At 35.4% G+C, this 15,054-nt stretch overlaps 1 protein-coding gene across 1 annotated transcript in view; it reads right to left on the minus strand.

The window, feature by feature from the left end:
- Positions 1-10,523, minus strand: part of aff2 (AF4/FMR2 family, member 2) — a 233,243-nt gene extending 222,720 nt beyond the window's left edge. The window contains exon 1 of the mRNA XM_084133214.1: positions 10,399-10,523. Coding sequence (XP_083989340.1) covers positions 10,399-10,451 — 53 coding nt within the window. The 5' untranslated portion in view covers positions 10,452-10,523. The remainder of the gene's footprint in view (positions 1-10,398) is intronic.
- Between the last annotated feature and the right edge of the window lie 4,531 nt (positions 10,524-15,054).

A 15,054-nucleotide genomic window follows, 5' to 3' on the forward strand; every position in this document is an offset into this window, starting at 1 on the left:
GGGGGACTTTCAGAGCACTGGAGCAGCGAGAATGGCAACACTGTTGCTAGTTTTTTTTTCAGACACTTTTAGCTCAATGTGAATGAGCCACGTTTAATGGGACAAATTAGCATGTGCTGTGAAAATAGGCGGACAGTTGGATGTGAATGACGGAGCTCTGTGTGATTGTGATATTTGGCAGGCGTGTCCTGCTCTTTAGCAGTTCTGTAGCTCCCAATAAACAAGGTGAGATACATTTGTATACGCTGAAGCCAAACACCGGGCGAATCTCAGAATCTCAGCATCAGCACACGGTCATACCTCGACACCAAATCACAAATACTCATGCTTTTCTCTCTCGCAGAATCGTCATGGCCACTAAATAAATAAATAAATAAATAAATAAATCAATAAATAAATTAAAAGAAAAATAAAACAATAAAAATAATAATAATAATAATAAAATAATAATAATAATAATAATAATAATAATAATAATAAAAAAAATAAAAAAATATTAATAATAAAAAATAAAAATAAAAAAAAAATAAATAAAATAAAATAAATAAAATAAATAAAAAAAATAAAAAAAATAAAATAAATAAAAAAATAAAAAAATAAAAAAATAAAAAAATAAATAAATAAATAAATAAATAAATAAATAAATAAATAAATAAATAAATAAATAAATAAAATTGATTTACTTTCAGTTAAAGCAAAGATGTAGTGAAAAAAATGTGTTTGTCTAAAACGCTAAGGCAAAAAATAACACATTAACATCCAAATTTTGTCAGTTCATTCAGGTTGCAGATTTGGCAGTATTTTTATTTTTTTATTCTGTCATCATCTACCTACCCTGTATTGCTCGAAAACAGGATTTCACTTTCCTCCCCATACCACAAAAAGGCTTATAATCATAATGTCAAAAATTGCTCTTCCATACAATGAGAATGCATGCGGTGCAGGGATGATGACAAAACCCAGAAGACTAATTCGCCGCTGGTTTTTCCTATGGGGTTTTATAATCTTTTCTTTTTTTCTTTTTTTTTAATTTATGAGTAAAATAAAGCCCGTGGTAAACATAACCTGGCGATACTTTGACGTTTTGTTCTACGACGTAAATTACACACACTTGTAACGAAAAAGTAAAATTTTTAACCAGTTATGTTTCTTTTTGAAAACGCATGTTTCTAATAAGTAACTAAGACAGTTTGCGGTGAGTGTGTGCAGTTTACATTGTAGAACAAAACGTCAAAGTATCGCCAAGTCATGTTTACCACTTTTTTTTTTTTTTTTCGCTCTCACACTAAATTTAGTTTAGTAAATCTGGCTCATTAGAAGCCTAGATCACATCAAATGAATTAAGGAAACCGATATGTAAAAACAACAAAACCTGCTGTCCCAGAATGCAGCAGTGCAGCTGAATCTTGCATGTGAATACATCTCTAGAATCAGATTCATGCAACAAGAATATTATCTGAGTAATATTCAATCTAGCTTTGTCACAGTCCTTTGGCAAAATGCCCACACAAAGAGCAATGCTTGATTATGCAACTGGAAAATCACATGTAAAGTTAAGCATCCGGCACATATCCGAGTGAATCCTGACTGGAGATTCCACACCATGAGCCGCGGTGGTCGATTCTCAGGAATTAAGCTTCATTATCTCCCAATTTGCACGACTCAATAAGCAGTGAGCGCATCTCTCACTTTCTGAAAGAAGAAACATACAAATATTGTTCAATCGAGACATCCATTAATATTAGGGCTCTAAAAAGAATTTGCAATTTCCTTTGGCTTAGACCAAGCCAACAGCAAAAGGTCAGTAAAAGACAAACTGATTCATCTCTCCGAAAGAAATGAGACGCTCTATAACAGATGCCTGCGTGCCTCTATTGAATCATCATATTTGTCATAGAGTGATTTCAATGGAAGCAGTGACCTTTGGGGTAGTGGAGTAAATTGCTTCGTGGCGTAAAGGTAAGCTGGAAGCTTGAAGCGTGAAGCTTGATTAACCTGAAGATCTTTAGACGGAATCCAACCAATCGGGAAGCGACGGAAGAAATCAAGAAAGACATTCATTAGGATCTGCTGGTGTGGTTTCATTGCACCCATGATTCATTTGGTGCGAACAGGGCAACTTTGATGTCTCTTATTAAATACCAGAAGCGGTCCGGATGAAGTCGTGTTCAACATCCACAACCAGCAGTTTATTTCTGTTAGCTCTGATGGAAGTAGGAGATATAGCCAACCGTTCTAAAGTTCAATAAGGGTCAATAAGATATTTTGGAAAGAAATGAATACTTGTATTCTGCAAGGATGCATTCAATTAATAGTGACAGTAAAGACATTCAGTGTTACAATTTTTTATTATTTTTATTTAATTTTTTTTAATGAATGGTGTTCTTGTGAACTTTCTATTCTTCAAAGAATCGTAACAAAAAAGAATTATGGTTTCCAAAAAAAAACAAAAAAAAAGCAAATCGGCATATTAGAATGATTTCTGAAGGATCATGTGACACTGAAGACTGGAGTAACGATGCTGAAAATTCAGCTTTGCATCACATGAATAAATTACATTTTAAAATATATTCACATAGAAATCAGTTCTTTTGAACTGTAATATTTTCACTGCATTTTATATGGCATAAAATGAGCATAAGACACTTCTTTCAAAAATCAGTAGTGTACATATTTGAAATTTAGTCTTTTTCTTCTAGGAAAACAAACCAAAAATATTGATCCTGCACTTAGGGATGTATCCAAAGTAGTTTGTCGAATCAAATTATTATTTTTAAGTACCAAATTTATACCTTTATTCGGCTATAGAAAGTCTTTGATTTCTAATATTATTATTTTTTTTTTTTTTACATATAATTTAAGGTTTTATTAATGTGTGCCTTTAAATTGCTATATTAGTTAAGTAGCCTTGCATTTTTCATCAGTGACTAAATCAATCTTTGGCAGCCTTGGCTGAAATCATATTCCGTTCATGTTTTGTTTGCTTTTTATGCATCATTGATGTTTGAGTCAAAAAAAAAAAATTGGCTTACGTGTTGATGCTGTCTAAATGAAATGGTCAAGGCTAATTGAAGCAGATATTTAAAGCATTTGAATTCACAGGGCGATTACCACAGCCCTTATTGGCTCTATTGTAATTAGTTCTCAGTTAATAACTTCTCTAGAGCGGGACAGCCGTAGGGCAGAGACTCAGCTAAGAGACCCTAAGAGGGTCCCTGTTAGAGACAGCCTTTCAACATCGGTCCTCGGGCCACTTGAACTGTGTTAGCCTGACTGGCATTAAGATGCATGAGCACTGTGAATCAAGGTAACGTAGCACCTGTTGGTTCGTCTGGATTTTGTTTTATTCTTAGATTTTGTTTGAAATGGGCTATTTGATCATGATTTCAACTAGGTAAACAAGGGAAATAAATAGTTTGATGCCCAGAACAATAGTTAAAATAGTTAATCATCCAGAACACCCAAGCAACGGCAAAGAAAATGGCTAAAAGCAACAAGAACACTTTAGCAACCGCACAGCATAGTTAATCACCATAGTTAATCTGACAAGCAGAGAGTTTTGCACAGGAAAAACACCACTCGCACAAAATGTGTAAAAAAAACTGTTATTGGTTGATTTTCATCAATTTATCAGTTCATCAGTTCATCGCTGCTCGTAAAACCTTGTTTATTTCAGCAGAAAAGTAATTTCAGAGATGGAGATATGCATTATTTATTATTCTAACTATACAATTTTTAATTAGGGCTGCATGATTTGGGAAGATATATATATTTTTTTTTCTGATAAAAAATTGTGATTGCAATTTAAAATATGTTTAACAATTGTCCAAACATTTTGTGCGTATACATCAATGTGACTACTAATAATAATACTAATTATATATTGGTATTATTATTATTTTAATAATAATAATTTAAATAATAATAATAATAATAATAATAGTATTATTATTATTGATGTTGTTGTTGTTATTATGAAACATTTAGAAATAGTAAATATTACTGTAATATTTCACTGTAAAATAAAAATATAGCATTTAAAATTGCATAACAATAACAATGATTATAATAATATTAATTATTATTATTATCATCATTATTGTTGTTGTTGATGTTACTAATTCAAATATTTTAAAAACAGGAAATATTACTGTAATATTTCACTGTGAAATAAAACAATTGCATAAATTAATACATTTATTTAACAGTAAAACTGTAAAATTACAATACTAATATTTATGGCAGCCAAATGATAAACCATCTAGATTTAGATTTTAGAGGAAAATCAAAGGGAGCCTGCATATATTTATTTCATTAAATCACAGTCTTTGGGATATAATAATAATCGTACTAAGCCATATCATGATATATATATATATACATATATATATATATATATATATATATATATATATATATATATATATATATATATATATATATATATATATATATAATAATTATCATTAATTGTTTATTATTTATTTTTCTTCAGAATAATCTGCATAAGACCATAAGACATGAAAAAAAAAAAAAAAGTAAATCAAGATAAGACTGGTTTGCTGTCTTCATCATGTATGCACTACACTTAACATATATTCGTGTCCATATGTCTTCACTTCTGGAACTACTCAAATTCGACTTTCGTCCCGTCGGAGGAACCTGTTAATTGCGTGCCGAACCCGAAGCCAGAACAGTGGCAACCCGTCACCTTTTGTCTCTCCCATACAAGCTGACTGCCGTGCCAACCTTGCCGCTTTATCATGCCACAGCATTTGGCTTTCTTCTTGCAGGTGGCAAAATGAGACCACGGGCACTGTGCTTGGCAGCCTGCTCTCACTAACATCATGCCAACCGCCGAGCCTCCGCGCTTGTGTGGCGGCCGCAGAGATGTGCCGGGCACAGCCTGGCTTGGCTTGCCTTTTCAAGCCGGGCACAAATGAGATTGGCACCGTACGCGGCTCCTCGAGCGAGCCGTGTGATATATAGTCCCAGCTGTGGTCAAGGTGGAAGCGGGAAGGCGAGGGAAGCTGGGAAATGTGGTAGATCTGTGCCACGACCATGGAGAATGTTCAATCCCTGTGACTAAACAGCATGAGAGCAAAGGGAAACGGCACACAACGTGCCAAAAAGTGGACACGACACACACACACACACACACACACACACATATACCACAGTAAACTAAGAAAAAGTGTTGTTTCACAGAATAACAGAACATGTTGTTTGCCACAGTCTGAGTGCCCTACTTTCTGAACTAAACTAAATAAATGGTTCATTATGGAGGAGAGAACTTGGTTTGGCAATGCAAGTTGTCTTTTTGTTTGCTACCATGTATTTTCTCATAGTTTGTATTGAATTTCACTGGATTTAAGAATTCAGCCAACATTTAGAAAGTGTGTGATAAGGATTCACCGCATCATCCAGTTCCAGCAATAAACAATTTCAATAAATGTAAGTTAGTATCTTGCAAAACACATATCTACATAGTCTAGATTACTCAAGATAATACGTTCAACATATAATTGTAAAAAGTAAGCAACTCAAAACATTGACTGATGATGTCTTAGTGGTCTTCCTTATTACATATATTTCCACAGTAAATTGTGATTTATCTCATCTTACTTGCTTTCTAAATAGCTGTAATTACAGCGAATAGTTTGTTGCATGTTTATCCACGTCCAAAGCTGGCAACCTAAATGTAACTAAAATGTTAACATTTGTTGGTTACACTTCATTTTAAGGTGTCCTTGTTACAGTAAGTGCCGGTTCAAACAGAATGTGTTTTTTCTTTTAAAAAACTCGAGAAGATTTTTTTTTTTTTTTTAGCATTTTTTACTTATTTTAACTTGAGCGCCGCATTTTTAGAACAGTGTGGGCCAGTTGCATAAACATAGCAATTTTGTTAAGACAGTGTCTTAAAGTCCCCCTGTGGTGAAAATCAAGTTTTTAATGTTGTTTATATGTCTATGTGGTGTTTTTAATATGCTTTAAGACAAACCATGTGCAAATTCATCAGTCGACACCATTGCTGAGTATTTTCTCCTTAAAACTGCAGTGAACCAAAGACAGTCTCTAAAACGCGGTTTAAAATCGCTGGTGTTTCTGACGTCACAAACTACCTTGCAACCAATCAGGTCAACGTGTGATCGTCAACGAGTGGATCTCTGAGCTGGTGTGAGTGAGTGGAGACGGGGCTAATTTGCACATTCATAGAACTGCGAATATTACATGAGGCAAGGGTGTGGAGTTACATTCAAGCTTAAATATGTTATTTTTGTGATCAAAGATGAGTTTTAAGGGATAAAATGACTGACTACAGGCTGAACTCTTTTCCTGCCATTGACAGAAATTTCCGGCTTTCTGTGCTTGCACTGTTATATGGTAGGGGGCGCTATAAGCTATAACGCATCAAGCGATTTAATTAATGTTAGATTAAAATGAATTTTTATTCTAATTAATTACACAATGTGGCGATTAGTTAATCGAATTAAACGCAAATTAATCGCACATCAAATTTGGCTGAGAAATTACCCCCCAAAGATAATTTAAAGTCATTATTGTTTTTAATGAGAAAAGCATCAAACAGACTTAACAAAAAGTAGCTTTATTAAAAAGAAATGATTGATTCAGCATAGAACTTATTGCACATAAACGTTTAGGCTTCAACGACCATGAGGGTGAGTAAATGATGACAGAATTTTTAGGTGAACTATACCTTTATTATTTTTTTATTATTATGATAACATGATTTTTTTTTTTTTTTTAATGAAATTATACTCTAAAACTGCCAGTAGGTGGCAGTAAATGTATGAATGAGTAAGTCATTGAGTGATTCATTCATTAGATTAGTTAAAATGGCTAATTCATTCAAGAATGAAGTAAATGGCTCTCTTTATGAATGGGCCATTGAATCATTGGTTCACCTGATTCGTTCAAAATGCGGATTCGTTCAGAAACACAGATGTGTTGCTCTGAGAAGCACAGTCATTCTGCTATGGCTTTATAGGTAACAAAAACAGGCAATATTGTGTCTAAAATATAATATTAACTTCTTATTTATTGAACTGTTGTTTGCTTCATGTTTGTCACCAATCAACCGTATGAAATGTAAGATGACTAGTCTGGGGTGGTAGCCCTAGTAATTATGCATAATTTACTGTTATTACTAGTAAGTGCATGTAATGTTAACGTGTAACAAGGACACTAAAAAAAAGTGGGTTACACTCTATTTTAAGGTGTAAGTGTTACAGTGTAATTATATATTTAAGTACTGAGTAATATTAAGCAACTACATGTACTTACTATAGGGTTAGGGTAGGATTAGGGTTTGGTTGAGGGTTAGTTGCATGTAATTATGCATAATTTACTGTTATTACTATGGTAAGTACATGTAACATATGTAAATGGTGATAAAACACTTTGTTCAGTGTGAACTAATAATAATAACATACAAACACATTTAATGGTTTTCTGACAATGCAAAAGTAATGCCCGAGTTCTCCATAAACAAAAACAAATCCTGGGAGTCTGAAATTCTTTTAACTTATCATTCAGCAATAGTCCAAGTCTTTGCACATTTTAATACCGGAAAATAAAATTGAGTTATTGGGACAGAAATCCCTGCTGAGAAAGGGCAAATGACAGAGAGAAAAAAAAAGGCACAAGTGAGTCATTGAATAATCCCTCCTGGTGCTACTCTCAGGGCGGCTATAAAGTGCTGCCAAATGAAAAGAAAGTCACAATAAATGGCTGCACCTAATTATGAGGTCTTCTATCACCACTAAAGGTGCAAACCTATAAAATATAGCCATATAAAGTCTAATTAAGCATAGCTCCGGTTCTCTAATCCAAATTCATTGGTTATGACAAATACTTAACTCATACTCTCATAATACAAAACGATTTACCAAACGCACCACACACAGAGAGAGGAGCAATTGTTTTCATAAAATATTCGAAAAACACACTTCAAAGCCATTTGACTTTTAAAATGAAGAGCCAACATAATTGTAGCAGCCATTCATATCACGGCTGTGTCAGCACAGAAAAGCATGTCCCAATCCACACCGCCTCACTGGCTCCCATGCTTAACCTTTGTCTACAAATAAGGCTCTGCTCTCCATCGAACTCATTTTGCACCTCACTGAATTTCGCACAACCTAATTTGACTTGATTATATCCAACTCGTGTCGAAGCCCAAACCAACATGTGTGAGATCAGATTCAAATCAATATGATATCTCAAGTACAGCCCTGGGCCATCAGATGGGGATACAGGGATATAGGCAAGTTTTAAGCACAAAGACAGTGAATTATGAGTGCATTATTGTATGCTTGCTTCTTAGACATTGATCTATCTCTAGAAAACACAGAACAATCATTCCTCTAAGTGTTTAGCCAAATCTACATTTCAAATGCTTTTTTTTTTTTGGTTGGTCGACATATGAACAGCAGTGAAAAATAGTGATGCACTGCCTTTAAAACACAGACCATGCAAACTTATCACACAAAAATGGCTTTTTAAATACCCTCATAAATATTCACAGACTTAATGGGTAGCTCAGGGTTATGAATGTGGCAACAAGAGACAAAATTGCCACCACCGCAGAAGTAATAAGCAACTAGCCCGTAGCTGTTCCTGAGAGAGAATAGTTTTAATATCAGCACGGCGCCTATAAAAATAACCTTTAACCTGAAGTTTTGTTGGATATATTTTAAAACAGAGTGATTTGAAGCTCCTTATGAGACAATAGATGGTTTAAGCTAACAAGCCATTGTGCCATCACTTAAGGGATTTCAAACAAGGATTCATAAGTCCCTAGACAAAATACTGACAGCATATGAATGTCGTTCTGATGGCTGATTATTACATTTTCATAGATGTAAACAAACGTGCGCCAGTCCTTTTTTAAATACAATTACAGAACTAAATGCCCATGAAGGGACAAAGCAGGAACATTTTCCTTAAAATAAAAATAGTAGCAAAAACATTTGCTCCCCTAACAAGATGACAGCCTAAAAAAATAATACGTGGCCACTCAGAATCATATCCTACACATCACATTGCTGCTGATAAAAGCTCAATGATCCCCGATTATGTGCAGGACAGCGAGTAAAAAAACAAAAACAAAAGAAAGACGACAAAACAGGCGTAAGGTGTTGAAAATGTCAAGCAACTGAGAATCAGCTCAACAAAGGAAAAGACTTGTGTCCTCCAAGACAAAAGCAACTAACCAAACCAACATGCATATGTTCGTGTCAATTTGTCAAAGTAGGTCAAGTGATACATGCTCAAATACATCAAGAGGTCTTATTGTTTTATTCTCTGCTACATTGCTTTGTATGGATTCATATCTGCAACTCCTCGGGTTCCTGTACTCTGCCACATGGTGGTGATATAGAGATTGTTAAAAAATCAGCAAGGTTTAAGACAAAGAATTATGCTGAAATCATATTGTTGTGGTGGATAAAAGTGCATAAAGACATTAATAACAAATAGCCCTAACCAGCTGAGGGCGCTATAGCAGACTGCAGATGATTGAATATGCCAAATTAATATGAAACACTTCTGTTTGCATTATAAAGTTATGGATAAATATGAATCCAACTGCCTTACTAGTGAAGGTTTATAGCAAATTGCATTTATATCAGGCTCTCTTACACTTCTGCACAAAGGAATGCATGTTGAAAAGGTCTGAGAATTTTATGAGTGATTGGTTTTATAAGCAATAAATGCAAATGTCTGTATGGTGACACTAACAACAACTGTGTCCATATTAACATGATAAATTACAGTAGTTAAAATACTAAACAACTGTGTGTAGATGATGCATACATTTTTTAATTTATAAGTAATTACATTTGTATTACTCATTACTTGAACACTAAGATAAAGTGTGACTTAAAGGACTTTTGACTCATCTTATCAATTAATAATCTATGATCTAATAATCTGGAAATTTCAGTTTAAAGTAACAGGAAGAAGTGACACAGGCTGCACTTAGTTTCTTTTATGTAGTTTCAATGCATCGACACTCAATTCATCAATACAGCGCTCCTGTAATTAAACTTTGTCCCAATTATCGATGCATCTATACAAACACAAGAGCAGTCGGAGACAGCAGAAGTGAGCACTAGCGAGCTGCCTACAAAGACAGCGTTTTTGGACATCATATGTGCGCTTTGCGAATGCGCGTTCGGAACGCGTCTATGATGCCCCCCCAAAAAACGCTGTCAAGGTAGGTTGCTCACTAGGGTTTGAGACACAGCCGCTACATGCGTCATAATGGGTTTCACTCGTATTTCGGAATGTGACCACGTCAGATCGGAGCGCATGACAAAGACATTTCATTCAATAAACTGAATGAGCATAAACACATAAAGCCCGCAGACGTACCACTGTTGTTCCAGCTCCCAGTCCCTGAAGAAGTCAAACTCGAATAGGTCCATGTTCGGTGTGTTTCAGTGAGGTGCCGGTGGCCTCTGTGTCTGACGCGCGGCGCAGCTCGCACTGCTCGCACTGACTCTCTCCTCTCTCCGCTCAGCGACACGCAGCCCTGCGGAAGGCGGAGTCAGGGCTCGCTGGAGGCGGTCACTCATTCCGAGAAGACCGGCGCAAACACTCTGACCCAGAGCAGCTCCACCTGTGTCCAGCGTGCATCACCTGTGCACACAACAGTCGAGAGGCTTTGATAATGCAAGTTAAAACTGATTCAACCGAAATGTTTTAGCATCCATATTTTGCATAGCCAATCAAAACAGAATTGATAAATATTATGTTTTGTCCCTTGTGCTGTACAGTAGTTATCTTTGGTCGTATGTATGTCACTGGTGATTCATGGTGACACTGGTGTTACTGTGTTTTTGTCACATTAAATAAAATGTCACGTGACATGATAATAATTTTACATCCATTTTATTCTGCTACTCTCAAGAGTTATTATTGAAAGGACTGCATCATTACTTGTGGTCACACTTTACAATAAGGTTCATAAGTTAGTTAATATGAACTAATAATGAACTGCACTTATACAGCATTTATTAATCTTTGTTAATTTTAAATTCAACATTAATACTTATTAAAATCTTGTTAACATTAGTTAATACACTGTGAACTAACATGAACTAACAACGAACAGCTGTATTTTTATTAACTAACGTTAACAAAGATGAACAAATACAGTAACACATGTATTAGTTAATACATTAACTAATGTTAACTAATGAGCCTTATTGTAAAGTGTTACCTTACTTGTTTATAACTGTTTTTCAAATATTTGTATTGTTATAGTAAATACATGGTTTCACTGTTGCATTATTATTATTTTTCTGTAATGCTGACTACCTGTGCTGAAAAAATTGAGAAATAATATTTTATAAAAACCTTTAATATTGCCAAAGAAGTAAGGTAACACCAGTGACAAAAAGGGTACATGTGGTCTTTAAATAAATGCACAAAAAATATAAAAAAAACATTAAGCTGTAATTTATGTGTATTCATAAATTCAAAGGGTAATCTAATAATGTGGTCTGTTTAAATGTTTAGAAAAAGAAATACATTTTAAGACATCTTGCCATTCCAAAAGTGGATGTTTCTGTAGAATGACCCATAGCTGGTTCTGAGCCAGATGTATTCATTGTTCTTTTAGCCTAATACAAAAAACTACAACAACAACAACACAATAAATACAACAGTAATAGTCTACATTGTTCAAGAATGTAACATTGTTGAAGTGAAAATAATAATAAAAATAATAATTTGCTAATATGTATATAACATTGTTACATTAACCTGAAATGTATTCTTGTTAACCTAAAACATATTCAAATGTTATTACAATATATTTTTTAAAACTAAAAAGTCGAAAATATCAGCTGAATAATGACTGAATCCATTTACAGTGTACAGAACTTGCTAACACTTTATTTAACAGTGTCCTTGTTACATATGTTACATGTACATAGTAATAACAGTAAATTGTGCATAATTACACGCAACTAACCCTCAACCAAATCCTAATCCTACCCTAACTCTATAGTAAATACATGTAGTTGCTTAAAATTACTCAGTACTTAAATATATAATTACACTGTAACAATGACACCTTAAAATAAAGTGTAACCCAAACCTCTTCAAAATAAACAAATTATCCTGCTGACCCAGGTTTAACGTGAATGAATGTTGTCATAATTATTTTTATGTGATATTTTTGATTATTGATAATAAGCAGGATTATGCAGTAAAGCATGCTGATCATGGATATCAATATAGCATTAATAATAATTAAGTGTTCCTAAAATTACTATGAAATGATAAGTAACTTATATTGTCAAATTAAAGTTTGTCTATAAGAAACTATATAAAGGTTGATTTACAGTGGTTCTAAGAAATGATACCCAAACATTATTTTTGTGTGAGTATATAACGCAATATCAGCATGATATTAAAATACTGATGCTTGTTGCGAAAAAAATAAATACATAAAAACTTCAAACAAATCAAGTTTATTGAAGCTGTAACCAAAGAATTAGAGTTGCAACAGTAAGCATGAGCACCTCTGAAGGCAGCAGTATAAGAGAAATGTCAGCAAAGCAGCTTGCCAAATATATTCATATCCCTGATAACACAAAAAGAAACATTACACAGAAGAAAACGCTGCCAGGAATATGCCTCTTTGCATTATTCCTGGATACAAATGTTCAGCACAAGTAATAAAACGCATGTTTTTCTGTTTTGTTTTTTCGTAAAACAAACCACAAGACAGACCCACATATGTTTGTTGTTGACATTATGATGATTTGGCAAGAACCATATGGTGATCATGTTCCACATGACACATTGTTACAACAAATGTGACTTTTTGCATACTTCGCCTGGGGATGCCCTCTCAAAATTCATTGCAGAGACTCGGAAGTGATATTAATCTTACCTTGAAATAACACAGTAGGAGAGGAGAAATACATTTCTGAGGCAGAATGGCTTTCCGGATGTTATACGAATGAATGCTTTGCTGATGGATTTCACAATGGTCAGGCAGCACAGAGACGATGCCACTGTGTCTAACAATAGCTCACACTGATACAATACAGTTTATGCCCTTAGCACCCGCTCTTTACTAGCAGTGCGATAAAAGTGGAAAAAGATGAGTCAGGTTATCTCTCCCTTTTGCTCAACGTAAATAAACACAATATTTATTTTTGTGTCAAAAAGCTGAGTAAGCCTGATCTTGCTTTCTTTTTTTTTTTCATTCTTTTTTTTTTCATAATATCATAATATTACTTCAATAAATTCCAACAAGCTATTGAAAATCTCTTTATGAGGTCTTCTCTTCTGAACTCAATAACGTTTCCATGTTAACCTCAGATGAATGCATATAAGTGACCCTCAGAGTAACAACTCTGAAGCTTATCGTAGCAGAACAAGAAGTGCAATAGGGCAGTTTGAGAGGCTATTTCAGGATCTAGGTTAGTGTGTAAGTGAACAGGTTGAAGCTTTTCAGGTGAAATGCTGCTTTAGAGCAAGGAAGTATAATTGTTCGGCTAATGCTCGGTACACATTGTCAAATTTTGGGCAGTCCCAGATAAAAAAATTGACCAATCGTGGCAATTTCTGTGGTCGTGGTTCCTAAACGGTGGTCCTACCTCATACAGTGAGAGAGGTTAAAAGACGGACGTTTTCACGGTCTTGCGATCAAAGATAGCCTGCGATCATTTTTTGACAGTGTCAGAAGTTTAGCATGATCATCATCTCATATTGTGTTGCCGCTACGACCTACGTCTACTGACTAGCCAAATGAAAAATGAAATGGCGTATTGATCAAAGCGACATGGTGCTAAAACTTAAAACTACTTACCTCAAGCTCAATTTGCAAAATTAGCATGCCAAGTTGACCTCTTTTCCATAGCCATAGTCCATATTCTCCGCTTTTGCTTCCTCCACTTTTTCAGCGCACATAAAAAACATAATTGTCAAAGTGCGAATCATCTTGCTATACTAGATGATTCGCTTGGTTCTATACTAACTTGCTTGGTAGCCTAAGACTCAATTGGTATCATCATCGTACCTGCTACATACATGTCGTACCAAAGTTTATTAGATCCCTGTTGTACAGTGTGATTTGTAATGATCTTATAGTATTGGCAAAATTGCACAGGCTGTAGCAGGCATAAGCATCTTTGGAGGCCTCCATGTCACAATTGTAACATGATATTTCCAGACAAGAAAGTTCACTTGTAGTTAAGTTCCCTTTCGTGGTCACTACGAGCTGACCACGTCGTAATGACGAATGAGGTTTTTGTTTAGAAAGCCTCTCACCTTCGAGAATACAAAACGAGCCAATGGCAAGAAAATAGCATGGGTCTGCGGAATTTGCATAGCGTAACTCGGCCCCACCTCGTGGATATATAAGGAAGTATGCTGGCAACATGCAGTTATGTTTTCGCTTCGGAGCCAAGAGTTTTCTTCACTCCCACAAGCCATTCTGAATTATCTTCACTCTACGAGACGAGCGGCTCTCCAGTGTATTGGTGCAAGGGCGTGTTCCAGCGAGATCACATTGCCTGCTGCTGATCTGCGCAGTGTTCTGCACTCTGCTGAGCTTTTTCCTCTCTCTAAAAGAGCTGCACGTGGCACGTCTTTTTCAAGACGGCTCGCCCGTGTGTTTTCTGGATGTGGGTGCGTGATTGATCTGCCTAACGGTCACAGGCGCTGTTTGGCGTGTTGGGCTTAATCACGCTTGGCAGCGCTCATGGATGAGTCTTGTTTTCTTTGCGGGAACATGACCATTGCGATGTTTAGATCGAGACTCAATGATCTCTGTGTGGGTAGAGTCCCCTCTGCCACACCCCAATCTATCTCTTCCTCGAGAGGGGAAACTTTGGCTGGTGGCCAGGGTGATCTGAGGGTTACGGTGTAGCACATTAACCAACGAGTCATTCCTCGGGCCACACCCCCCTTCACATCGCATACCGTGGAGCTTCTGTGTGTGCCTGGTTCCTCTCGGGGACCCAGTGTTTTCATTCAGGGCTCTGGCGGATTATGTCATGTCACTCA

Source organism: Abramis brama (assembly GCF_963993115.1).
Source record: "Abramis brama genome assembly, chromosome: 13".
Lineage (NCBI taxonomy): Eukaryota > Metazoa > Chordata > Actinopteri > Cypriniformes > Leuciscidae > Abramis > Abramis brama.